The 27,232-nt window shown below is 45.0% G+C and overlaps 1 protein-coding gene across 2 annotated transcripts; it reads left to right on the top strand.

The window, feature by feature from the left end:
• Window positions 1-6,653: 6,653 nt before the first annotated feature.
• TEKT3 (tektin 3) lies at window positions 6,654-26,794 on the top strand. 2 transcript variants are annotated; one of them, XM_081848738.1, is made up of 8 exons: window positions 6,654-6,785; window positions 12,611-13,234; window positions 14,123-14,206; window positions 17,826-17,896; window positions 20,029-20,172; window positions 21,088-21,310; window positions 23,773-23,927; window positions 26,417-26,794. In XM_081848738.1, exons 2-8 carry the CDS (start codon window positions 12,656-12,658, stop codon window positions 26,631-26,633), a joined length of 1,473 nt encoding a protein of 490 aa, XP_081704864.1. In that variant the 5' UTR covers window positions 6,654-6,785; window positions 12,611-12,655; the 3' UTR covers window positions 26,634-26,794. The 2 variants fall into 2 exon arrangements, with proteins under 2 accessions (XP_081704864.1, XP_081704863.1); XM_081848737.1 differs by lacking the exon at window positions 6,654-6,785 and adding an exon at window positions 7,109-7,267.
• The last annotated feature ends 438 nt before the right edge of the window (window positions 26,795-27,232 follow it).

The following is a 27,232-nucleotide window of genomic DNA, read 5'->3' as shown; positions in this document are numbered from 1 at the left end:
GAGTGATGTGAAGGGCATTACACTGGCTAACCCTGTCCTAGTGTAAGCCTCATAGGAAACCTCTTTGGACACTTTGCTCCATGCAGTTAACACAGACATAGGCAAACTCGGCCCTCCAGATGTTTTGCGTGGCTATTCCTGCCCCCCCCCCACAGGTGGAATAAATAAAGACACCGGACACAAGAATTTAGGCTAATGGGCGAAAATGGCCACAACTTTATTGATTACAGGTAAGAGGGGTATTGGCTTTAGGCATTGGCCCCTAAAAGACTATCCGGTCTAACCGGGAAGGGTTAAGCACCAACAGGGGGAGCCACCCGAGATGCATATCCCTGGGCGCTCCCCAAGGGGTTACCGCTCGGGGGCGCGCTTTAGGCCCTAGCCTCCGTAGGTTTCGGACGAGGCGACGCCCCTCGGAGTCCTTTAACGAACTACCCTTCAGGCCTTGGGGGAGGTGATGGCATTCCTCCCCCCCAATCTCATTTGCATGACAATACTCCGGCCAATGCCTAACCGCCAAAACCAAGGAGTTGTGACGTTTCAGCCAATTAGCCAAATGGAAAAACTCCTACCAGGCCCCTTGCGGCGACCAGCCGAAGCCCATAGCAAAGTCAAGGGCAAACCTAAAGGGTGGGTGGGTGGGAAACCGCAGCTGCTGAAGCGGAGAAAAGGGGCGAGCCAGGGTCGCCCCGACCTTAAGTGGCCTTTGATCGGCCTGCCCCCGCCACCAGCCGATTGGCTGACGCTGCGGGGAATGCTAATTAAGGGAATTCCCTGCTTCCCGCAAGGCTGGCGTCAGCCCCGCGGAAGTGTGGGTGGGGACGTGAGCCCGCAACCCCTCCCCCTCATGAAGGTCAGTTTGGTAGTGGCATTGGGACTACAATTCCTATCATCCCTGACCAGTGGTCCTGTTAGCTAGGGATGATGGGAGTTGTAGTCCCAAAACATCTGGAGGGCCGAGTTTGCCTATGCCTGAGTTAACATCATGCAATGCAGGAGAGCAGGGGCCCACCCTCTGGCCATGATCCACACCAGAGGCAGGCGGTGCTGCATTATGCCCTGTTCAAGTTTAGGGCTGGGTGATATATTGTCCAAAACCAGTCTGAAGTCCATATTGTGATATTGGTTTCATCATGACCTGGCAATATATCATGTGCTATGCAAAAATCACAATGTGGGGAAAACCATGAAGCCAGCCAATGCTTCTCTCAGTTCCTGCAGCCCCTGTTAACTCTGCCGGCTCAGAGACTCCCTGTCTTCTGCAGGGGAGCAGCGAATCACAAGAGCAGATGCCAGCCAAAATCACGATGTGGGGAAAACTGCAAAGCCAGCCAGTGCCTCCACCTAGCTCCATCCTTATTCAGACATTGTGATATATCTTCATATTGCGATGTTTAGCTGGTGATATATCAACATGCTGAAAAGCAGATATTGCCCAGCCCTGCTCAACAGTGGCGGAGCTAGTTGCTCCGGCACCTGGAGTGGCACACATGCTGTGCACCTGGGGGCATGGGGCTAGCCACCCGTGGGGGTGGGGCTAGCTGCTCACAGGGGTGGGGTGAGCTTCCTGGGGGGGCACTGCAGTGATGTCACCCCCCTCAGGGATGACACCCAGGGTGGGCTGCACCCACCACAAACCCCTTCCTCTACCAGTGCTACTCAAGTCACCCCACACACAGTCTGCACATTCAGGGGAAGGTCTGAAGGAGGGAGCCTGATCTATGCAGGAAAGCTCACTGTGTGATTTAGAATCCTGATTGTGATGGGTGGGGCCAGTAAGGGGTGGGGCGGAGTTAATTGCCTGAAGCAGGAAGCCTCCTATCAAAGACTGTCACCTGCAATATAATGCCAACAATAATGATGCTGGGGGGGTGTAGAATTTGAAGGAGCATCTCCACCCTCATCGTTCTACCCAGACACTGAGGTCCAGCTCCGAGGGCCTTCTGGTGGTTCCCTCACTGCAAGAAGCCAATTTACAGGGAACCAGGCAGAGGGCCTTCTCAGTAGTGGCACCCACCCTGTGGAACGCCCCCCCTCCAGATGTCAAAGAGAACAACAACTACCAGACTTTTAGAAGACATCTGAAGGCAGCCCTGTTTAGGGAAGCTTTTAATGTTTGATGCGTTACTGTATTTTAATATTTTGTTGGAAGTCACCCAGAGTGGCTGGGGAAGCCCAGCCAGATGGGCGGGGTATAAATAATAAATTGTTGTTGTTGTTGTTTGCCCAATCCTATGCAGAAGTGCCAGCTTGGTTCTGCGACTGTGGGTGCCTGGGGTTGTGGGTGCCATGCAGTGTGCATGGCCCTGGTGCTGAAATTTGTGGGTGCCTGGCCTCTTCATGGGGAATCTTGTGGGTGCTCGGGCACCCAGGGAGCCAGCAGCTGTGATCCTATGCAAGCAAACGAGGGAAGTAAACCTCATCAAACTCAATGGGATTTACCACCAAAGGATTGAGCTGTACAAATCTACAGTGCATGTGGGTTACTGAAAAGAGACAGCTGCCCTCCCACCTCCTCTACAGCCCTGGCTGGTGTGCGATCAGCTTTTGACGGATCATGTGGCAAAACCTATAGCAGAGTTACACTGAGTGCAATAATGAGACAAAGGTATTTTCTTTGTCTCCTGCAGCAGCTGCCTGGGTGGTTTCTGTTCTGCAGATGAAACTGAGCAGCTTGCTGGTTTTTATCCAGTGGTGAATTAATGTGAGGAAATGATGGTTTTTAATGCTCAGATGCAGCACAGTGAGATTTGCTGCTGTGCTGCTTGCTGCTATGCCGGAGACAGGAGAGGCTCTGCAGGGTGATGTAGAAAGGAGGCTGCTATCTGGTTCCCTGGAAAGTTGCTGCTGTGCTGCTTGCTGCTATGCCGGAGACAGGAGAGGCTCTGCAGGGTGATGTAGAAAGGAGGCTGCTATCTGGTTCCCTGGAAAGTTGCCAATAACAGGGAGCTGTGTCTGAGACTGGACTACACCTGTGTCCAAACTGATTTCACAAGCTGAACGGAGCCAGTATGGTGTCGTGGTTAGAGTACTGGACTAAGACCTGGGAGACCAGGGTTTGAATCTCCACTCAGCCATGAAGCTCACTGGGTGACCTTCCAGCCAACCTACTAACTTTTAGCCAACCTACTTCACATGGTTGTTGTGAGGATAAAAACAGAGAGGAGCAAAACCCAGTAAGCCACCTTGAGCTCTTTGGAGGAAAGGTGAGATATAAATGTAAATGAATAAAACTAGCAAAGGATGTGCAAGTTACTTTACTCCCATCTCAGGTGTGTACTCTAGTCAGTCAGAGACTACAGAATAGACTTGACCCTTTGGCTCCAGGACCAGACTTCAGATAAGATGCTTAGTCACTGGTAGGTTTATCTATATACCAAAAAGTTATCCTGATGAGTTATCTACAGCTGTATCCATTGCTTTAGTGCAGTGGTGGTCCATTGAAGATAACGGATCCTACCATGTGGCAAAGCAGCTCTCTGCTGAATCTGAAGCCCTATTAACACACCATTACAATGCTGAAACAAAATTTTAAAAATTCCTTCCAGTGGCACCTTAGAGACTATGTCTGGAAGGAATCTTTTTTATTTTGTTTTGACTACGGCAGACCAACACGGCTACCTACCCATTACAATGTTGTGCACAAAATTTGCAAGGGGATTCAAATGACAGTAGATGCATGGGTAGCAGTGGGCAAATCAGCTCTCAAGTATATTATTATTATTATTATTATTATTATTACTATTATTATTATTATTACTATTATTCCTATTCCTATTCCTATTACTATTCCTATTTAAATTTATATACCTCCCTATACCTGGAGATCTCATATCAGAGCAAGTGTTTCCCTAAGCACACATGTTTAAGAGGCCCAGCCATAGAAGTTTTATAATCTCTCAATAAAATCTCACTCAGGCAAAGTAAACCTTTGGAAAAGTCTTGTAGATTTGCCAGTCAAAGCCTTGTCTGGGACACTCTCTGTGTGCTGGGGCTGCACGTCTGGCTCGTCCCTGAACGTTAGCTTTGATTTCATCCCTGAATAACATAAATAAATAAAAACCCTGAAGCTCATTATTAATAATAGAGCAGTCCTGAAACAAGGAGCTGTACATCTCTGCTTTCTCAAAGTTCTTGCACAGCAGCAGCAGGAGTTCAAAATGCTGTTGCTCCCATCTGTTTGTGTGCCAAGACCACAGAGGTAGGCCTCGAGCAAGAAGGAATGCTGCCTGGCAACGCTTTGAAGTTTGGCCTCAAAATTTGGTGACATTTTTTGTTTAGTTTAGTTTCTGTTTGCACTTTGGGGATGAAATAACCTTGATATGTTTTAAATGTATACCCCATACATTCAGCTCTTATGAGCAAAGCCCCAAATCTGTATCACATTATTCTAATAATAATAATAATAATAATAATAATAATAATAATAATAATAATTTATTATTTATACCCTGCCCATCTGGCTGGGTTTCCCCAGCCACTCTGAGCAGCTCCCAATTGAATACAGTGGTATCTCAGGTTTCATACGCTTCAGGTTACATATGCTTCAGGTTACAGACTCCGCTAACCCAGAAATAGTGCTTCAGGTTAAGAACTTTGATTCAGGATGAGAACAGAAATCGGGCTCCAGCAGCGCGGCAACAGCAGGAGGCCCCATTAGCTAAAGTGGTGTTTCAGGTTAAGAACAATTTCATGTTAAGTATGGACCTCCGGAACAAATTAAGTACTTAACCTGAGGTACCACTGTATTAAAATCACACTATTATACCCCACCATTTTTATCAAGGTGATGTACCTGGTTCTCCCCCTCCTCATTTAATCCCCACAAGAGCCCTGTGAGGCAGGTCAGGCAGTTACTAGCCTAAGCTCGCCCAGTGTGCTCCATGGCCAAGTGGGGATTTGAACCCTGGTCTCTCTGGTTGGACACTCTGACCACTACACCACAGTGCCTCTCTTATATTCCTGGGGTACCACATGGATACATTTAGGATGCAATCCTAAACTTGCTTGCTAGGGAGTAAGTTCTACTGAATACAGCGGGACTTACTTTTTAGTAAGCCTTCACAGAATCATAGAATTGTAGAGTTGGAGGGGACCCCAAGGGTCATCTAGTCCAACCCCCTGCAATGCAGGAATCTCAGCTAAAGCATCCATGACAGATGGCCATTCAACCTCTGCTTAAACACCTCCAACGAAGGAGAGTCCATCACCTCCCGAGGAGAACAGATAAATAAATTGATTTTATTTATTTTCTTATATTTAGATCCCGCCATCATGGGGCCCAAAATAGTGTACGTGTGGGGCCCATCTGAGCACTAAGCACACCCAGAGGTATGGGTGGTCACTTCAATTACCTCAGTGGCAACTGGTGGCAGTTTGGGCTGGTAGGGTGGAAGGCAAGTGGAGTCACTGCCAATGGCAGGCAGAGCTAGCTAATTCTATGTAACACCACTTCCCTGTTGAGTTTCCCTACGGGCAACAGCAAGATGAGAGGAGGAAACTGACCGGCAGTAACAGCCCCTGCTGTGGTTCTAAGTAAGAAGGAAAGCAAGTGGGGGCTGGCTGAGGGCAGGTTGAGGTTGGTGGGGCAGTGCCCCATTTGGCCTAATGGACTAGCCCATGGGTAGGCAAAATAAGGCCCAGGGACCGGATCTGGCCCAATCACCTTCTAAATCCGGCCCACGGATGGTCCGGAAATCAGCATGTTTTTACATGAGTAGAAAGTGTCCTTTTATTTAAAATGCATCTCTGGGTTATTTATGGGGCCTGCCTGATGTTTTTACATGGGTAGAATATGTGCTTTTATTTAAAATGCACTTCTGGGTTATTTGTGGGGCATAGGAATTTGTTCATTCCCCCCCCCCCAAAAAAATATAGTCTGGTCCCCTACAAAGTCTGAGGGACAGTGGACCAGACCCCTGCTGAAAAAGTTTGCTGACCCCTGGACTAGCCTCTCTGGGATTTCAATGTATCTTTTTCCCTTTTCCTAAACATGCATAGGATCAGGACATTAAAATGGATGGATTATTGGTTGTGCATTTAAAGGAGGAAGGAGTTTCTCCCCAACCCTGCATATGAAATTACGCTCCTTCTCCAAGGTATTGGAACTTTGGACAGGAATCAATAGCTCTGCTTTTGTAAAGGCTTAAAGCTTACAAACAGAATCAAAACACAATAAAATCAGAGCAGTCACAGCAAACAACTATTATTATTTTTTAGTGTTAAACTGATGGGCCAGCTCAAACTTGGTGGCTGCTGCTCCCACATTTTGGAACTCCTTCCCTAGAGAAGTTAGACTGGCCTCTCTCCTTATTGTTTTTCTGCTGGCAAGTTCCAACCTGCTTTGCTGAACTTCAGCTTTGCTGAACTAACTGCTTTGAATGAGGGGGCTAGTGCCGTGCTTTTTTTGTTGTGATTGTCTGCACATTTTCAATAGATCTTAGATTTAGTTTTAATCCTAATGTTCAATTGTTTTTTTTAATGATTGGTTCCCCCCTCCCCCACGCACATGGTTTTAGCTGTTATTTTATCTGTAACTGCTTTGAGTCGCTGTTAGCGTAAAGACAGCGCATAATAACAACAATAAGAACAACAACAGGCACCCGCAATACACGCTTGCGGGGGCGTCCTTCTGCAACTTTTAGTACTTTGTCGATATACACCGTGGCAGAACACAGCAAGATACAACAGGCGCTTTTAACTTGCCGATGTTCTAACCTCTGCCCCGCCCCCACTGTATATCCTCAGATCTCTATCATATCTGGAGGACGACACTGTTGGCATAGGTGACACACGATCTTTTCTTTCCCCATTTAAAATGGGCAGTAGGGATGGCCATTGGGGCGCGACAGTTGTTCACAAAGCCTGGTTGCTGCGGGACGAGACGAGCCCCCATGCGCGGGTGACAAGAGCTGCAGGTTCAAGAATGACCCTCCCTCCCTCCTTCCTTTCTCTCTTCCCTTCCCACCTTGCCCCCCTGCCCCGCCCCGCCCCGAGAGGGAATAGAGTTACTAGGCAGCTATTGAGGCCTTAGCGACGCCCGTCCCCGCTTCTCCCCCTCCTTTCCCTTCCACCCTCGTTTGGACCAATGGGAAGTGTTGGAAGCATGCGTGTCACAAAGGGCGAGGGCGGGATAGAAGTCTTGTGTGGGAGGGAAGAGCAGGAAGATGTTTCTCCTGGGCATTGGGGAGCAGCAGCCTGGGTATACTGGAGGCTCCCTCCCCTCCAGCCCGTCCTCTTCTCTTCCTCAGAGCTAACCTGCAGACAGGTGAGTAGCAGGTCTGGAAGCAGTAGGGCAAAGAAGAAGAAGTCTACTAAGGAGCCACCAGCTTCCCAGAACTCACAAACTGCCTGGGCAGGACACTTTGCCCCACTGCTCCCTGGCTGTTGCACACTGAGCAAAGAAGTAGTCCGAAGATGCTTACCTCACTTTAGGTGCAGGGCCAGTTATCCTCCAAGGAAGGATGGCTTCCTTGGAGACAGGGGGTTGCATCTGCCTGTGGGAAATGAGGAAAAGGGATGGAGAAGCTGGTCAGGAGAAGCAGTCAAAAGAATGTATTCTTGAGCCACCCCAAAATTAATAATAATCCACTGCACAGACCACAAAAGAGCCACTTAGTGACAATAGGTGGTAAGGATGCTGTGAAAAGGGGAGGGCAGAGGTGTGGAAAGTAATGGGAGGGAAAATAGGATAGAGACATATGTAATATTAATTGGGAGCAGGGAGTGCTGGAAAACAGCTTTTCATTACCTTTATTGTCAAGTTTAGGTCATGAATAAATGTAGAGGTGTGGGATTTAAGTAACAGAAGGAATATAATTTGCTTAGGTGGGAGGAGGATTTGCTGCCATGTGAACATCTTCACCACTTTCTCCACGTTATTCGGTTTCCAAGACCTGAATATGCGCTGGATGTGACAATGAATAGATCTTAGTGGTTTGCCTGGAATAGAGTAGCAGAGTTCATTTTTTTAAAGAAGAATCACACCTCAGCAAAAGCACAATATAAGTGCAGGCATTAATCCATTGCACAGTGGGTAGGATTGTGCTCTCATGCTTAGTAATAATAGTTGTAGTTGTAGCAGTATAGTTATTGTTATTTAGATGTCTTAAGCCCATTCTGTTCCCAAATACTGTAATAAAATAATAATGTAAAAAATAAAAGACAAACTCTTTATCAGTGTAAGAACACATCCTCAGTCCGTGGCCGGTGGAAGAAAAATGCATGTTGGAGAAAGAGAAGTAATATTAATGAACTAGATAAAGGTTAAAGGGCAGCAGATAACACAGAACAGGTACAACAGGAAAATTACAGTGGATGAAATGTATTGGGAGAGTATCCAATTTTCATCATTTCTGACCATTGGTCATGTTGGCTGAGGCTGATGCGTGTTGGAGTCCAGCAACAACTGAAGGGCCACAGTTTAAAGGATGGAGTTAGCTTATTAGCAGGTGGTATGAGAGGGCTATTGCAGAGGGAACTGTGTGGTGGAAAGCCCTCAAGTAAACGTGAGAAAAATGCAAAGGGGGCACAACTGCACAATAAGTTTTGTGAAGCAGTAAGGAGCCAGCACAGAATGGAATGTGATAAGAGTTCTCATAAAGAACTCATCCACTATGAGTACGTTAGAACCATTTGTCCTCTATGGGCTTGGAAGACAACCAAGAAAAAGCTGATGAAGGAAATATTTAGGTTGAAAATGAAGGTGTTTTTAAGTAACCATCACCCTGCCTGATGAACTTAGAGAGGCATTGCTATATCCACAATCCACTCTTGTAACCAAAGTGAAGGTTACCTCCGCTGAATGGATTATTCTGTGTTTGTTACTGGATTGTGTATTATGTACGCTGAAGTATTTACATTAGATAGCAATGCATATTAGATTTCCACTAGCATACAATTAGGTAAGTAAAAAGGACAATAGACTGCAAGTCAGCTTGCGGTCACTTGAGCCAATAATCTCTCTGTGTGGTTACATTCTCCAAGGTGAGCTTTGAAGATAACTTCAGAAATGTTATTATGTTTTTTTCAAAAGACACTGTCAAAGAGCTCTCCTTGGGTGATCTCTTTTGCTAAGTATATTTGTTGCAAACCAGTGACTTCCATATAATTCCATATATATATATATATATATATATATATATATATATATCCATCCACCTGGTCAAGATTACAGTTGGCTATGCTATGTTGACTTTCCTTTACTATGTCATCACCATCAGTCAGGGCCAACATTGCAGAGCTTGATTTATATTTGTGGTGTACATATGATTTATATGTATATAAATAGTGGGTTTCCCCTGCTAGATATATAGGCAGACTACTCAGAAAGAGCCCCTGTATTGGGATTTGCTTGCAAACGTCTCACTTATTGGATTGTGAAAACAACTGCACATGCACTTTGACACAATGGGCCAGTGCAACTGGCTGTTAACTGGAAGGTTGGTGGTTTGAGCTCACCCAGGGATGGCTGTGGGCTGGATTCCTTCATTGCAGGTGGTGGGACCAGATGACCCTCAGGATCCCTTCCAACTCTTCTCTTCTATTATGATTCTAGGACATAGATTGTGCAAAGTAGATGTGGGGGAGAGAATCCATTTTGTACCAATTAGCTCTTGGAATTAGCCCAAAATACAGCAAACTATGTGTGGACATCCTTAAGAACAAGGTCCATCTCCTTCAGCATTCTGAATTGAGAAGCAGCTCTGGCTCCAGTTGCTGCACCTCAGCATTCCAGGGTGGGAAATAAAGAAAATCCCACATGCCTGAAACTTCTCCATCTCCCCTTATTTATATTGCTGTCAGGATGCTGTCAGCAGCTCCCAGCTGGTTGCCCAGGAAAGTATAAAGACAAGGAAAAGTTTCTTACAGTCCTTTTTTATTTCAGTCTTTACAGAGAGAGGCTATAGAACCCAGCCTCTTGGATAATGGCGTTGGCATGAGTGAATCCCCACCTACCACCTCTCCCATTTCCTCATTCGTCATCCTCATCATCTCCTCTATGGGTGCTGCTAAGTGCCCTCTGTCTTTGTTTTTTTTTTTTTTTTAATAATATTTATTAAGAGTTTCCAATTATAACAATATAAAAAAAACAAAACATCCAAATTTAAGATCTTATTTTCCATAACATCTTTCCAGGACTTCCCCTCCCCTCCCCCTCTTGTATTCCAATTCTTACAAATAAATTCAGCAATTTATTATCCCAAATTTTAACCTTATTATCATTAGCCCAATTTAAGAATATTTTCCCATCTCCTAAGATCGACCTATTCCCTTCCGCGCGTTCCCCCCTTTAATATACATAATAAATTAAAATATAATAAAATAAAATATAATTTTACAGCCTTTGGATTCCAAATCCCTCCCCCTTTTCCTGGTTGCGTTTCCCGTATTAATCAACATCTGATGTCTTCCTGGAGCTCCCACATTTATTTAAACCATAGTCCTTTACCAGTCTTCTTTAATTTTAAAAGTCCAATCTTGGAAGGAGTCTATCTCAAAAAGGCCCATTTTTTCCATCCAGATTTTTATATACTTGGGAGTAAAACTCCAATTTTATTTCTTAAACCTTTCAAATCTGGATTTCCCAAATGTTCCCACTTCCAACTTTGTCCAATTCTTATTATTCTTGTTGTTCTTGTTAGTCTCTCTCCTCTTTCTTTTCCTGTTTTCCTGCACAAATGTTCTAATTCCAAAAGCTTCTAAATTCCACTGCAGAGGCTCTGTTATTCAGGAACAAAACATGATGCCAAGTCCCTTCCATTTTCAATAGATAAGTCTATTGTCTACTTTAGTGTGTAAACCTCTGTAGTCAAAATAATGTTCCATTTCTGCAGTTTCCCAGGAGATAAAAAGTTCTGTCAAATTCGATGCCAACAACTTGTAATATCCCTCGGCTCCTCTAGGTGGATTATGGTAACTCAGTTCCCTTCCAGATCACGTCCACCAGTCAAAGTAACTTTATTATTCCTTGTTTTAAACATTTTGTATCCAATTTGTAAAAAATATAACCGGCAAAGTCCTCGTAACAAAGTTCTCATTGTTGTTCTTCTGCTTTGACAGCTCTTTGACAGCTGTCAAAACCTCTCCTTGTCTTCTCCCGGCGCTCTAGCTAAAACGCTCCCAGGTTCCGGGGTGGGTGGGTTGCTTTTTGAATAAATTCCACTTTTCTCCTCCAGCTCAATCTTATAATTTTCCATCGCGAAATTTCATAACTTTATCAAAATAAGGTTGCGCTCAATCTTAGATGTTAAGTCCTTTACTTTAGCTCCTCTACAACAGGGGGGGGGGGCTGACTTCCTTTTTATGCCTCCCCCGCTCATTCCGAATTCTTTAAAAAATTTCTCGCCTTTTTTAATCCAAATTCCGATTACTCACGGGTTATGCTTTTAAGTCCAAATTTCCAATGGAAGAAGTCAGCGCTCTCCGTCGAATGGCATGCGGCTTCGCTCGGCAGGGGAAGCGGAGGACTCAAAGCACCACCCCCCCCTGTCACCCGTTCCGCAGCCTTTAAAAAGGCTCCTTCGCGGGTCGGGGGGGCTCAAAAGGTGCCAGCCGAGTCACCATGTCCATGGGTTTTAGCGCCCATGGTTTTTAAGGGTCCCCGCGTCGCCGGCGCGGCAGGACCCAGCCCCTACCGAGCAGGCTCCCTCCGGAGCTCGGAGGGAGTCTGCCATTCGGCGATGGCGCCAACCCGGAAGTCCAAGTGCCCTCTGTCTTTGAGCTCTCTGCTCTCCTACTTTTAAGGCTCTCCGGGTTCTGGAAGATGGAGGGTCTGGAATGCTTTCTAATGACAACGTGTCAGCCAGGTGTTGCTCTGGCTCTCCCATGATTTCCCAACCTCCCCTCTCATCTGCCTCTGAGCTGCAACCTCCCTCAAGCCCCTGTTGTAAATCTATAATGTCTTCCTCTACCTCCTCCCTGAAAGGGTCAGGATGGGGAGGTGGTCTCCACCATTCCTTCTCTGCCTAGTCCCTGACAACTGCACTCTCTTATCCCACCCCATTGCCCACAATTCCCTCATCTGCAATACTTACGCTTTGTCATTGCTGCATCTATTGTCATTGCCATTGATGCAGTGAGATAACTAGGTAAGAAAGTGACTCATTCAATAACACCTTGTGAACTTCATAGCTGAACGGGGATTTGAACCTGGGTTTCCCACAAACAAGTCTAATAACATGCTACAGTGGGGTCTGTAAGATGGCAGGTGTAAACCCCACTAATGAGACTAGTAGAATAGGCTTGTTAATTCAGTGTCCAAAAGCAAAAGAGGTGCTCTCTCTCTCTCTCTCTCTCTCTCTCTCTCTCCAGATTAACCCATTCATTTTCTATGAATTTGCTTTAAAATTGGGTTCATCATGGGACTGACCACCTTGTTGCCATGAGAGCTGCAATGGAACTGGACCAGAGGTGTGTTTGTCCTCTTTGGAGAAATTGCTTGTATGAAATGTACCACTTTCTGTTATACCAAGCAAAATGCTGCTATAGTTGGGTGCATAGTGGTAAGAAAAGCAATATATGGGGGTCATGGTTGCTTAGACACTCATAGACATGAACCCTCTCTAGACTACCTGCACAAGTGTTCATTAAATGTGTTTTATTTTTCTAGCTCTTCTTTGATATAGGAAACTTGATTGGATAGACATTTTCAATCATGGAGCTTGTAGGCTCTACCTTGACGGCAACATATGCCCATCCAAGACCAACGCCCTCAAATTTTCTGCCAGCCATCAGCACCATGGCATCAAGCTATAAGAACAGATTCCCTCACTATGCCCTGACCCACAGCTTGAGCCTTCCTTGGAGACCTAGTGCCTATTACAAAGTTGCTGCTATCACTCCAACTTTGGCCCCCTTCTCCAAGAGTTCTCAAGGGCTCACGCCATGCAACATGCTCCCCTATGTTTCCAACAGAACAGCACTCTTCACTAGGTACACTCCCGAAGACTGGTATAGAGCTAACCTAACAAATTTCAAAGAATCAGAGGCATCACGCCACAATGCTGAGAGGTTGAGAGTGGACACTTCCCGGATGATTCAAGACAAGGACCAGCAGATAAGGAAAACCCAAACGGAATCAACAAGAAATCTAGGAGAACGAGTCAATGACATCATATTTTGGAAATCAGAGCTTAACCACGAGATTGATGGAATGATTGGGGAGACAAATGCTCTTTCAGATATGAAGAAACGACTTGAAAGAGCCATATTAGAAACAGAAGGGCAACTCCAGGTAAACAGGCAGATGGTGATGATTATTATATTAATACCCCACCCATCTGGCTGGGTTGCAGTAATGCACGGGTGGTGCTGTGGGTTAAACCACAGAGCCTAGGGCTTGCCGATCAGAAGGTCGGCGGTTCAAATCCCCTCAACAGGGTGAGCTCCCATTGCTCAGTCCCTGCTCCTGCCAACCTAGCAGTCTGAAAGCATGTCAAAGTGCAAGTAGATAAATAGGTACCGCTCTGGCAGGAAGGTAAATGGCGTTTCCGTGCGCTGCTCTGGTTCATCAGAAGTGGCTTAGTCATGCTGGCCACATGACCTGGAAGCTGTATGCCTGCTCCCTCGGCCAGTAAAGCGAGATGAGCGCCGCAACCCCAGAGTCGTCCGTGACTGAACCTAATGGTCAGGGGTCCCTTTACCTTTACCTTCAGACTACTAGGGGCCATGCAAACACAGCCATGCAAAACTCTGCTTAGGGTTCACCTGAACCCATTTGAGGTTATTAGGCAACGATCCAAATCATCAATATATGCTCTCTCTTTTGGCAAATGAGCACACCAGAGCTGTGTTAGGCTTAAGAAGCCTGCCTTTCAAACACCGGTACTCCTACTGCATCTATGGCTGGGCTTCGCGACTGAAGTTCAAGCCGTGCATTTCATAGACATCTGAAGGCGGCCCTGTTTCTGGTAGCTTTTAATGTTTTATGTATTTTTCCTTTATATTTTGTTGGAAGCCGTCCAGAGAGGCTGGTGCAACCTAGCCAGATGGGCAAGGTGTTCTTGTAACAGTGATAAGTTACTGATCTTGTTTTATTCTATAATATACTACTTTATACCACTTTACATGTTAAAAACAGAGAAAGATAACTTTCACCATTTTTCCCTGTAATGTCAAACAGGTAGCCCAGGAATGTCTGCTTCACCGAGAGAAGAGGATGGGCATTGACCTTGTTCATGATGATGTGGAAAAACAACTAATGACAGTGAGTTGCCCGTTTAGTACATAACATGAAATTTGTAGTTTTTAACTGTGGGCTAGTGGTATGTTGTATAGTAAGTAGCTTTGAACATATATGCAAGTGTTTGTTTATAGCAGGGTTGGGAAGCCTTTGTTCTATGAGATGCCGTTGGACCTCCAATTCCCATCAGCTCCGGCCACCATGGCTAGTGGTCACATATGATGAGAGTTGTGGTCCAGCAGCATCTCTAGAGAACTGCAGGTTCCCCACTCTCAGTTTGTACCCTGACCTTTAAAACAGGGGAGGTCTCGGAGTCTTAAATGTGGTCTGCACAAGGCCAGATTTAGGTTTGATGAGGCCCTAAGCTATTGAAGGTAATGGTGCCCTTTATATGTCCAGCTGTCCTTTGTCAACAACAAATTGTCACTGTTTTTTGTGTTGAATATATGCTATATGGTAATTTATGGACCTAATAGGTATCTAAATCCATTTTATTTGTTTTTATCTTATATTTTGGAAATGTACATCCAGTTTTTTTTTCTTTAAATTCTTTTGGGGGCCCCAAGAGAGTGGGGCCCTAAGCTATAGCTTGTTTAGCTTATACGTAAATCCGGCACTGGGTCTGCACGGTGCTGTCCTTGTCATCTCTTTCTGCAGCTGTAAACAATACTGTGGCAGAGAGGAGGAGCATTTCAGTGTACTTCACATAAGTGCTTGTCTTCAGGGTCAGGAGCAGGTACAGAATAAAAAAGCCAGGAATATCCACATCAAGCCTTTGCTGGCTACGCAGAGGTAACTTCAGACTGATACACATTGACCTCAGCCATTGAAAGTTGAGAAGTGGGGGTATATGAGAAATAAGTGTAACATCCTATTACAAGGGATAAATGCACAGCAAGTATATTGCTATAGTGCTGCATGTTGAAATATATTTTTAGTAGAAAGGCAACTAGTCTGGAAATGGAGGACAGCAAAGTACTGCCTTGGCAGTCCACCATCTGAATCAGTTCAGCAGCAGCCTGCCTGTGATTTATTTTTGTTCTTCCAGTAGTTCCTGGACAGTATTTAGGAACCTCGCTGGAGCCATATCAGACAGGAAGTTTCCCAAGAACAATTTTGTATTTATCAGTGCTAACCTGGATGTGCCTCCCAGCCTTGCTTTCCATGGTACATCCTGCTTCTTTGTCTTCCTGTATTTGCGCTGCCTTCTCTCCAGTGTTTGCCTCTTCATCCACAAGCACTAGTGTTCCTTGCCACATGAACTGTCTGCTTATCTTGCATTTTCTTCCTCATATGTGAAGACTGTGACATCTTTCCCCTGTGATTTGTCCTATAATTACTGATTCCCCTCAAACATACATGCATACAGTGCTAGCCCTGCTGAAGAGCACTGAGCTCAGATTCTGGATCAGGAACTTCTCAATGTAGCTCAGTTCTGGCCCACCCCTGCTGACTATTGAGGTGCTTCAGGTCTTCTGCATGGTGTTCGCTTCATCACAACATTTCCCTGCAAGAAAGGTAATTGGGCAATGCAGAGTCCCTTCTCACAATGTTATTTTAAAATCCTGCGTCACCTCCCATGATCATCAATGGAAGATTTCACACTGACGTCAATAACAGCAGCACCAGCCCATTCCAATGTCCATTTCCAAGCCATCAATGTTCCTGCCACTCTGTCCAGAGCACAAATTTTGTTCCCTTAGAAATAGCACCGGCCAAGCCCTACTGTCATTTGTTCCAAGGTGCTTATTAGCTCATGAAAGCAAGCAACCTACAGCACAGCTGGATGCCACAAGCTATCTGGAGGATGCTGTCATCCAAAGGAAATAAGGAGTTTCCAATAGGGAGCGCCACATGGAAAAATCCAGTCCTTGGGAGCTGCCTGTTTCTTCATTTGCCAGAGCCAAGGCATGTGGGTATCAGGAGAGCTTCAGACATTAAATGTGTTTCTGGAAACCAAAGTCAAGCAAAATTGACTCTGGTTTGCTGATAATGTATCACAGACAATTAGACAAATTCATACACAATAAGGCTGCCAAAGGCTACTAACCATGATGATGGTTCTATTCCCAATGTTGCAAGCAGTATGCTTCTAAATACCAGGTGCTAGAAACCACAGAAGGGGAGAGTACTGCTGCACTCAGGTCCTGCTTGCAGGTTTCCTGGGAGCATCTGGTTGACTGCTGTAAAAATAGGATGCTGGACTAGATGGACCAATAGCCTGATCCTACATAAGGACTGTTCTTATGTTCTTAAGTGGATAGAAAAGGAAGAAGCATGTGTGCAAGGTTCTCTACCCTGTACTAACCACCACTGCTCAGGACAGATCTATAGGCTAGTTTGCTCATTTACCTTTTGTAACAAACCCTGGATTGGTTAAAGTTTGGATTTCTTTGCACAGTCAAGAAATTGGCCATGCCCAATGAATTAAAAATGAGAAGCAGAATCACTTTCATCACTCCTGTTTTGGGGACCAAGCCTTCTGTATGAACAGATAGCAAATGGCCCATCTGTCTTGTCACATTAGCGTTAAAATTACTAGCCTTAATTTATATGTTGAATTTCTGGCAAGCTTCTCAAAGCAACTTACAACATGTATGCTCAGAGATATAATATGTCATGAAATGCAATTATTATACAATGTAAAGGGTGAAAAGAAATTAAACATGGCAAGAGTTAAAATTAGAAAGCTCTAGTCAGTTATTATAAGGGACGCAGGTGGTATTGTGGTCTAACCCATTGAGCCTTGGGCTTGCCGATCAAAAGGTCAGCAGTTCAAATCCCCACGACGGAGTGAGCTCCCATTGCTTGGTCCCTGCTCCTGCCAAACTAGCAGTTCGAAAGCATGCCAAAAAGTGCAAGTAGATTATTAATAGGTACCACTCCGGCGGGAAGGTAAACTGCATTTCTGTGTGCTGCTCTAGTTTCACCAGAAGCGGCTTAGTCATGCTGGCCACATGACCCGGAAAAACTGCGGAGCAGACAAACGCCGGCTCCCTTGGCCTGTAAAGCGAGATGAGCGCCACAACCCCAGAGTTGTTCACAACTGGACTTAACTGTCAGAGGTCCCTTTACCTTTACCTAGTCAGTTAGTGCAAATATCAAGGGGGGAACGGCTCTTCAGTCCAAAAGAATACTTCTGATGACTCAAGTTGTTCTGAGCGTGCAGTGGTCTTAAGAAGGTCCTGTATTGCCAGTCTGCAAATTGAGGCTTTTGCGGAAGGGAATTCGAAAATATGAATCCCTGCAGTGCCCACCTACCAATCTGACCCAACAAATAGAAAGGAATTTTCGTTGGTCCTTTCCAAACAATCTTAAAAGAGAGGACACTTACTCTTTTACTGGAACAGGGATAGCCAATGTGATGCCCTGCAGATGTTGCTGGACTTCAGCTCCCAGTTGCTCAGCCGGTATGTCCAATGGTCAGTGATGATACAGTTTTGTATTCCAGCAACACCTGGAGGGCGCAACATTGATTACTCCCGTGCTAATAGAATGGCAAACTACTAACCATCTTGTATTGCATTTTCTTCCGATGCTTGAGGAGGCCATAAAGGAGTGGATTTTAAAACTGTAATTCACATTATCCTTCATTAATCAAGGGAAATGTTGACAGGATTTTTTGCTATTGTAACTTGATCAGGAGGTTGACGTCATCCTATCATGCCAAGAGAGAATGAGAAGATACCTGGGTAAGACAGCGGCCCAACTTGCGTAAGGAAAATTTTAATCTCCACCTTTCTCAAAAGATCTTTAAAAACAAATTTTGATGCAAGCACCTCATCCATTTTCCCTGTAGTGCAACTTGAGGGGGAGAAAAGTCTCCAATATGCTTCTTGGCCTTTTCATTCAACAAGACCAGAAAGAAACCAAATGTCTAGGAGAGTTACAAAATTGCCTTCTAAACATACATACTAAAAGGCAGATGTGCAAGATTAAAGATGACCCTGGAAGTTAGCTTTTTACCTAGGGGGATAATGGAAATTCCCTATGGGAGAACAGCTTGCCAAATCCAATGTGCATGCCACCTTATAGAAACAGGGAACTAAAAGAATATGAAACTATGGTTTACAAAGCTGGCTTGGTTCCATTAACCATAGTGAAGATTAACCACAGTTTTAGGGTTCAGACATAACACTTAACTGTTTAATGGAAGCAGAAGCTTTTCATCTCTTCCATGTAGCTGTGCCAGAGGGGAAGGGGGGATGCACAAACCCAGGGCTCCCGGGCTTGTACTCATCACACTAAGCTTAGTTTTGCATGATGTCTGAATCCAGCCAGTCAGAAGGGATAGATATAGCAGAGAGAAAGGCAAGGGAAATCAGGACAATAAATAATCTCCAACAGCCCAAAGAGCTACCCCTATAGCAGCGCACAGATTTGATCCAGATGTCTCTCCACATATACTGAACTTGTTAAGTTTTACAAGAGACATCTGCCTCTCGTTGCTAAAGTGAACTGCTTTTCAACATTCCCAATCATGGTTACTGTTGAAAAAAGTGAAGTGCAAAAATACAGATTTTTTAAATATTCATATCCTGCTCCTAGGTGGGACTCCCAGTGGTCTCCCATCCAGATTACTGAAGCTTGTTTTAGTTCAGTATAAAGCAGCTGATGTTCTCCTTCATCAGGCCCACATTTTTAAAAATGATATAGATACCATAAAATTAGTCAACAAGTTTTAACTATCTACTGTATCTATCCTACAAAGTACAACATTTTCTAATTCAAAAATTCACTTTCTGGAGTGTTGGATTAGTGGTTTTCACAACAAACACATATAATGCAGACACCACACACACTTATGCTGAAAAGCTGAATAGGCCAGGGTTGCTAGATGCGCGTACACAGTGGGTACATGTGTGTATGCACATCACATGTGTGCTTGTGCTTGCTGCAGCATTTGCAATTTCATCTGTGCCAAATATCCACCCACATGCAACTTTGGTATGAAACTGGCACTTTGGTGGAATTGAAATGTTTGGCTTTATGATGATGTAAAAGGGGGGAGAGGGGAGCCTCGGGTCTATGAGGGTGAATGCAGACCTCCAAGCCTCTCTATCTTGCCTTCTGGAGTCCCCCCCCCCCAGTCCCCCCCACTCCTCAGCCGCCCACCCCTACTGACCAACTTTTGCACCCACCTGGAGCACTTCTTCCTGGCTTGTATGTATCCTTGCTCTCTGATAATGCTTCCCTGGATGGAGGACAGATAAGGCCGAGTGTAAAGATACCAGGCTACTGCACAAAGCTAACATTTACACTCATTGCTCTGTCAACCTTTGGCCCCACCCACCCATGGGCACGTGGCCCCCCGAAGGGAAAGTGGTCCTCAGTCTCAAGAAAGTTCCACACCCTTGCCATAAAGCCACTTCAAAGTGAGCAATGTGCTTCTTTGGCTCAGCCCTAGTAATAATGTATGGAATCGTCTTAAGTTCTTCTGCCTGAATGGTCAGTGTCTGACCATTCAGACACTGCATGAGATGTTAACTTCTTTACAGAAGATTTACTGTCTATAGAGAAACCATGTCTATGTTCCAAGTGCAAAATGTGCTGTCTCTACAGGAGATGAATGCATGGTATAAGGCCAGGATTATAACCTCTGGCTTGTGCCCTACTACACATGTTGATGATGTATGCAGTCAGTTCTGCCAATACAATACTGGAGTTCTTTATCATAGGAATGCCATAAACATGAAGTAAGGATTTAAAACTGAACATCTTACCATTGTCATGAAGGGGAAATAGAAGGTTGAGAAGGTGGTCTCGGGGTGTAGGTGTGTGGCTATTTATGTTGTAACTACTCAGGTTCTTTTCCCTTGAGCATCTTTTGACCCATTTTATTACAGAGCCAATAGAGCAGCCCAGCATGAACTGGAGAAAGACCTGAGTGACAAGCAAGCAGCTCAACGAATCGATGACAAGTGCCACCATCTCAGGAACACATCGGATGGCATTTCCTTTTATCGAGGCGTCGAGCGAGTTGATGCCACGTAAGTATCACCTGGAGCTTGGTGTACAAGCACCAGATCTAGCCACAGAAGGCATGCCAACAGAAACAAGGATTGTGCTACAGCTGACATTGGGTGATGTCAGGTTTCCTCTGATGCCTCATCCATGAAGACCATCACCTGATACAGATGATAACACATGTGTGTTTGAGCCCCAAACTAGTTTGGGAGCATAGAACTGTAGAGTTGGAAGGGACCCTGAGGATCATCTGGTTCAACCCAGGAATATGCAGCTGTCCCTTACAGGGATTGAACCTGCAACCTTGATATTGTCAGCAACCATGCTCTAACCAACTGAGCTGTCTTAAGCAATCATCTGTTATTCACTCTATTTCCAAAGATCAGGCTGTAAGTGCTGTTGCATATGGCACAATCCATGCACAAGAGGGGAGGTATCAGTAGGCTTGGGATAGCCCCAGGTTTGCAGAAGGGTGGGGTGGAAGCTAAGGTGAGGTGAAGAAAACCTCAAGCAGCCCAATAAAAACTGAGCCTGCTCAGTAGCCACAGAATGCTGGCTGGCTGTTGCGGGTGTGGAGGCAAATAGTGGGTGGGAGGGGAAATGGAATGGAGACACAAATGCAACGTTAGTGTTTCTGGCTTCTGCTTCTTCTTCTTCATTTAAACCCCTTTTCCTCCCTATTTCCCATCCCGAATTCCACAACTAATCTAAAAAGATGCTCCAGAATTAGCATCCAGAAAATCTACTTAAAAGCAGTTACACTTGTTTAAAAAACACACCAAAAGTCCAACTAGTACTCGTGGAAATGTTAAAACATGCAATATATTGCCAATGTAGCTGGTATTCCTTCTGTATCCTCCAGGCTTTATTATTTCAGGAAGTCCCATGCAAACGATGTGTACAAACTCTTTTGTTTGTCTCTTTTTGTGCTTTCCCAGGATTTCTGTGCCAGAATCCTGGGCCAAGTTTACTGATGATAACATTATGCGCTCCCAGAGTGAGCGGGCTGCCTCCGGCAAACTCAGGGATGATATTGAAACACTGCTCGTGACGACTGCCAATGAGATGTGGAACCAATTCAACAAAGTGAATGTCGCCTTTACCAACCGCATCTCTGAGACGGCTGATGCCAAAAACAAGATCCAGGCCCATCTGGCTAAGGTGGGATTCATTTCCAAACTTTCGGTTTGGCGTTAACTGTCTTCCCCTGCCTGCTTGCATGAATTGCCTGGAGCTAAGCCAATGTTAGGGATGCGGGTGGTGCTGTGGGTTAAACCACAGAGCCTAGGACTTGCCGATCAGAAGGTCGGCGGTTCGAATCTCCATGACGGGGTGAGTTCCCTGCTCCTGTCAACCTAGCAGTTCGAAAGCACGTCAAAGTGCAAGTAGACAAATAGGGACCGCTCTGGTGGGAAGGTAAACGGCGTTTCCATGTGCTGCTCTGGTTTGCCAGAAGCGGCTTAGTCATGCTGGCCACATGACCTGGAAACTGTACACCGGCTTCCTCGGCCTATAGAGCAAGATGAGCGCGCAACCCCAGAGTGGGTCACGACTGGACCTAATGGGCAGGGGTCCCTTTACCTTTACCTTTAAGCCAATGTTGCGCCCCCAGATGTGGCTGGACTACAGCTCAAGACATCCAAAACTGTCGGCCAGGCTGGCTGGGGTTGGTGGAAGTCCAAATCCGACACCAGGACTGCACGTGATTGGCTACTGTTGCTCTCCCTTGTGCCTGCTATCAGCTTGTGGCGCACACCACAGCCTTCTCCAACCTCTTGCAGATCTGCTACAAATCCTTGATTCTATGTGCCCAGCACTGAAAGCACAACAAATTGCATAGGAATTGCATGATGCCTTCACAAGGCATCCCCTACACCTGTGCAACTGTGTATACACACAGCAGCTAGGGCTGCAGATGCATAGCCCTGAACAATAAGCTATCATTGTACGGAGCAATTTTGGGTGGGGAGTAAGAAGACTAAATCCAGCCTTTCCTCCACTACTCCTCCAAAATATCAACATGATTCCTGCTTATTTTACAAGGCACGTTTCAAATGGATTTATGTTTTGTGTCCTATTTTATGGATTAAGGCAGCATTTGAGTGTGGCGTTGTCGTTAGAGTTTAGAATTGGGAAGATCTGGGTTAAAATTCCAACTCAGCCACGAAACTCAATGGGTGCTGTTTAGTCATTCCCTAGTTGTCAGACTAACCTATCTCACAGGGTTGTGCTGGGAATAAAATTGTTGTCCGGAGAGGGGGGGATATGTGCTGCTTTGTTAAATGTACGGTACACTTACCTGGGAGCAAGTCCCATTAAACTCAGTGGGGCTTAGACATGCACAGGATTGCATTTTTTATTACTTGAATTTCACTATAAAAAACAACATTTTCCGGAATAGAAAGGAGTACTGTCCAGTCTGTTGAGGGGTTCTGTAATCTTCTGGTTCTCTGTATTAGCAGGGGCAGCCAAATGGTACATTCTTCTTGTTAAATTATGGATCTTGCTCCCACAATAAATAGGGATGACCACCAACTTAAATGGCTTTGAAAGGGCCTCGGACAAATTGCAGGAGGATAAGGCTATCAATGGCTGATAGTCACTATGTTTATGGTTTATCTCCACTGTTGGAAGCAGTATCCCAGTTGCTGATTAACAACAGCAGGAGAGGACTCTTATGCTTGTGGGCTTCCCACGTGCATGTTTTTGGCTACTGTAAGAACAGGATGCTGGACTAGATGGGCCACTGGCCTGATCCAGACAGACTTTGACAGCTTCATGCTGAAAATATATTTAAAGGGAGACAGCAACACTTGGTGAAGGTCCTCCCTTTTCCCCCTGAGTGAGCAAAGTGAGATAATGAATTGATGTGGCTTTTCTGCAGTAATTACATTGTTTAATCTCAGAAACATAGAGCTGGAAAGAGTCCATAGAGAGTTCATGCCTTGAAGAAGGACTGCTCCCCCACAACATGGGGATTGTGGGAGAGTGGAAGAAGAAAAAAAAACCCATATATTTTTAAACCTCCAGTGTTGAAGAATCCATAGTCTCTCCAGGCAACTTTTTCCATAGTAAATCTGTTATTGCAATTAAAAAGTTCTTCTTGAACGTTCAACATAAATCTTCTCTTTCATCCTTTCCTGAGAAGCACAATATTTGTTTTTTCTTGTTCCCCAGTCTTCTTTCTGGTCAGCTAAACATGCCATATTCTTTCACTCTGTCCTCAAAAGAACTCATCTCCAAGCTATGGGCATAGCCAGGATTTTTGTTAGTGGGTGCAGAACCTCAGATTTGTATTGAGGAAACAGATTGGGGCAGACTGTTCCATGCTGTATCTTTCTTGAGATGAGTATCATCATTATTCATGGGGATCCACTGCTTTTAGAGAGTTATTCAAGGGGCTTTCAGATGGAAGACCATTGAGTCAATGAGTCACTGCACTAAGTCTGGGGAACTCTATTGAGTCAACACACCAGCTTCTGGATGGATTCAGGTTTTATTACAGAAGTGCAATAATAATAAAACATGCAGTGGGGAAAATCTCTACTAATGTACATTCTGTATTTAAGACAGGACGACATTTGTTGTTGGGTTTTCAACCCCCTTATTCCTCCAACTTGCAGACTCTACAAGAAATCTTTGAGACAGAGATGACTATAGAAGCACTTCGTAAGGCCATCAAGGACAAAGGGTGTTCCTTGAAGGTTGCCCAAACACGTCTGGATGAGCGCTTGCGTAGACCCAACATAGAACTCTGCCGGGACTCTGCCCAATTACGGTAAGCAAAGGCAGCCATCTTGCTTCCTTGTGGGGAAGGCAGGAATGTGATGCGTTTGATGAGTCTCATAAATTGCTACAGCCTTCCATGCCCTTTGAAAATAGGAACATAGGAATCAGCCACATACTACAGTACAGGCAAATTGTTCATCTTACCCAGTATTATATCTTCTGACAGACAGTGGCACTCCAAGAGATCTTTCCCATCACTTCATCCTTTTAACTGCAGGCACCAGAGACTAAACTTGTGGCAATCCTGCATGCAGAACATGTGCTCTGCCACTGAGCTGCAGTCCCTCCCTTGAGTAACCAGCCCTACCAGCTCTCCTTTAATGTCTACAGTCTTTTACGTCTAGAGGCATCAAGGGTCCAGCCACACATTTGGATGAAGCGCATTCATAAATCATCTGCAGATGAATTAGGTCCCTGGGCTTATGGTAATAGTGCAATGACCTTCCACAAGGCCTTTGTACCTTCTCAGGAAACTTGTTGGAATAGTTTCCTTCTTCCTCTGCTGGAAACAAAGCACTGAAACAAATTCTCCATCTGCTCTGGTGTGGTCTTGGGCCATTATGACTGTCCCCTGCCGTGCAATGTTGAAGGTGTCATCAATGCTCACCAATATCAACAGGAAATTAAATCACACATCTCTTCGCATGAGATGGGTCCTATTGCTAAGAATGAAAATGCTAGATTGTTTTGTGTTTGTTTTCTGGAAACAACGAATCCTCTTCGACAGATAATGGAGTATATTTACTCACATCATCTGTGAAAGCCAGCATATTTTCCTGCAGAAGTCCAGTTTGGTCCTGGGCCAAACAAGATGTAATGCACGTAATTTCAATCAGTGTTACCCCAACAACCCTTGCTTTAAACAGTAAATGCTGCTTCTGGGGAGAGACATGATTGGACTGGATCAGTGGGAAGAGACTGAGAGGGGTGCTTAGGCTTTTCCAAACCAGTGATTTTGCAGCTTTTCTTTTTGTTATATGCACTTGTATGTCTCTAAATTAACCCTTATATCTCCACTTGCCATTAATTCAGCCAGCAAAGACGACTAGTCCTCTGAACTTAATTGTCTATTTCAGGCATAGGCAAACTTGGCCCTCCAGATGTTTTGAGACTACAACTCCCATGACCCCTAGCTAACAGGACCAGTGGTCAGGGATGATGGGACTTGTATTCCCAAAACGTCTGGAGGGCCGAGTTTGCCTATGCCTGGTCTATTTCATCACATTTGTGTGTATGTGCACGCACAGACCAGGAAGATATTAATCGGACCCATACTCTGCAATTGATGTAGGGAGACACGTAGGGTTAGATCCTGTCTAAGGCTGCAATTCCACCTTCATTCCCCTATTTTGATGGCTAAGTAGTGGTGGTTAGGATGCAGTGCAGTTACCCCTCTACCAGCTGGATAAAAGCACAGCTCCAAATGGAACAACACTGCTGGAGCTGACGCAGCAAAAAGAGGGGGGGGGGATGCCCCACCTTAACATTTTTGCACTTCCCTAACCCTTCCTAGAGTTGCTCTTCTAGTTATAAAGATTTATGTTAACTTCCTTAGTTGATTTAAGTGAGGCCTGTGAGCATCTAACTTATTCTGGATCTAACCCAGAGCCTGAAGATGCAAGCGCATATTCAGGTTATCCTGACTTTCTGACTGGTTAGGTATTGTGAATGAATTCTAGATCAGCTGGTTCCATCTTATATAGCAGTAACAAAGAACGACTGTTTCTTCTTGCACATTTCCTCTGACCTCCTTGGACTGGCCACAGCTGGAGACAGGAAACAGGGCTAAATGGATTGTTCGTCTAAACCAACATTGGTATTCTAAGGTTCACTAACGGGAAACAAATGGGCCTCACCTTAGAGTGCCCCCTTGGCACACTGAGTGCTTTTATTTACCTTTCATTTATTCACCACTCTTTAATTTGTGAATTCTGCTGGGTTTTGCCTACTCACATTAGTTGTCAGAGGAATGTGAACCCCATAAAAAAAACACACACACTGACAAACCAGAATGCCAAAATGAGAACAGGAAACCACAGCTTTCCATTCTTTCTTTTTTTTCTCTTTCCCCCCTAAGTGGTACAGCCTGTTGCATGGACTTATTCCGTAATTCACTCTAAAGTTTTGTCTTGCTCATTTCATGGGGGAAAGGACTATTTACGACTTTGCTAAAAAGTACTGTGCTCGCTCCCTAATGGAAAGAGAGCCTGCTGAGCACTATCCTGAGCAAGGAGATCACAACTATTTTATTTTGTATTGAATGCCACCAAGAAGCAGGCAGAAGATTCACTAGCCAACCCCTCCAGGGGTTGTTGAATTACAGCTCCCATCACCCCTGACCACTGGCCATGCTGACTGGGGATTTGGAGTCCAACAACATCTGGAGGGTACCAGTGTGGCTAGAAACATGGAAGGAGGACTCCCTAGAAAAATGGAAAGCGGAGAACTTGCTAACATTCTTTCTTATGTTCCATGCAGCCTTGTGAACGAAGTGTATGAAATTGATGACACCATCCAGGACCTTCAGCAGAGGCTAAGAGATGCAGAAGATACGCTCCAGGCACTGGTTCACACCAAAGCCAATCTAGAACATGACCTGGCTGTCAAAGCAAATACGCTCTTCATTGACCAGGAGAAATGCATGGGGATGAGGAAGACCTTCCCCAACACACTGAGGCTGGTGGGATATACATAGGCTGGAGCTAACCCTCAAGACATTGTGTGGGGGGATGGGAAATTACTAAAGAAGTATGTCTAGGGGAGGTTTGCTCTGTTGCACTTTTATGAAATTTTGAGGTGTTTATTTTTGAAGATATGACTATATTTTCATTTATTAAAGCATGCTCTGAACATGAATTTAGCTATCTTCTATTTGATGTGTCTTCCCTGTTTTTTATACTGACATTCTCTCCTTTATGGGATCTGCATGCACACAATGTTTATTGTGGGCAGCCTATGTCATGCAGTTCAATCCAATGCATGTTTTTACTTGGAAGTAAGTCCCAATGAGTTCAGTGAAGCTTACTCCTAAGTAAATGAGCATAGGATTGTGTCTAATGCCCTGATCGAATACAAAGAAAAGTGTGTGCAGAAGGGCAACTGTGTGCCTTTTTCCTTGAGTTGAGAGCTTGATCCTGAAGCTAGTCTGTTAGTATTCAGGACTGCCAATTGTCTGTTCATGGAGTGGACTGAGGAAGGGAGACTGAATCCAGCCTTATGTGCCCCCTTCCCTCCACCCAAGCAAATGATGGATTCTGAACACTGATTATCTGATTATTTTTTGTGTTTGTGCAG

Source organism: Podarcis erhardii, assembly GCF_964252035.2.
Source record: "Podarcis erhardii genome assembly, chromosome: 2".
NCBI classification, from domain to species: Eukaryota; Metazoa; Chordata; class Lepidosauria; order Squamata; family Lacertidae; genus Podarcis; species Podarcis erhardii.
This window is presented reverse-complemented; position numbering and strand designations above follow the sequence as displayed.

Coding starts and splice junctions, on each gene's coding strand:
- TEKT3 (XM_081848738.1), top strand. CDS start 12,656: ATGGAGCTTGTAGGCTCTACCTTGACGGCAACATATGCCCATCCAAGA. Junction 20,173..21,087: donor GTCGAGCGAGTTGATGCCAC/GTAAGTATCACC, acceptor GTGCTTTCCCAG/GATTTCTGTGCCAGAATCCT. Junction 23,928..26,416: donor CGGGACTCTGCCCAATTACG/GTAAGCAAAGGC, acceptor TGTTCCATGCAG/CCTTGTGAACGAAGTGTATG.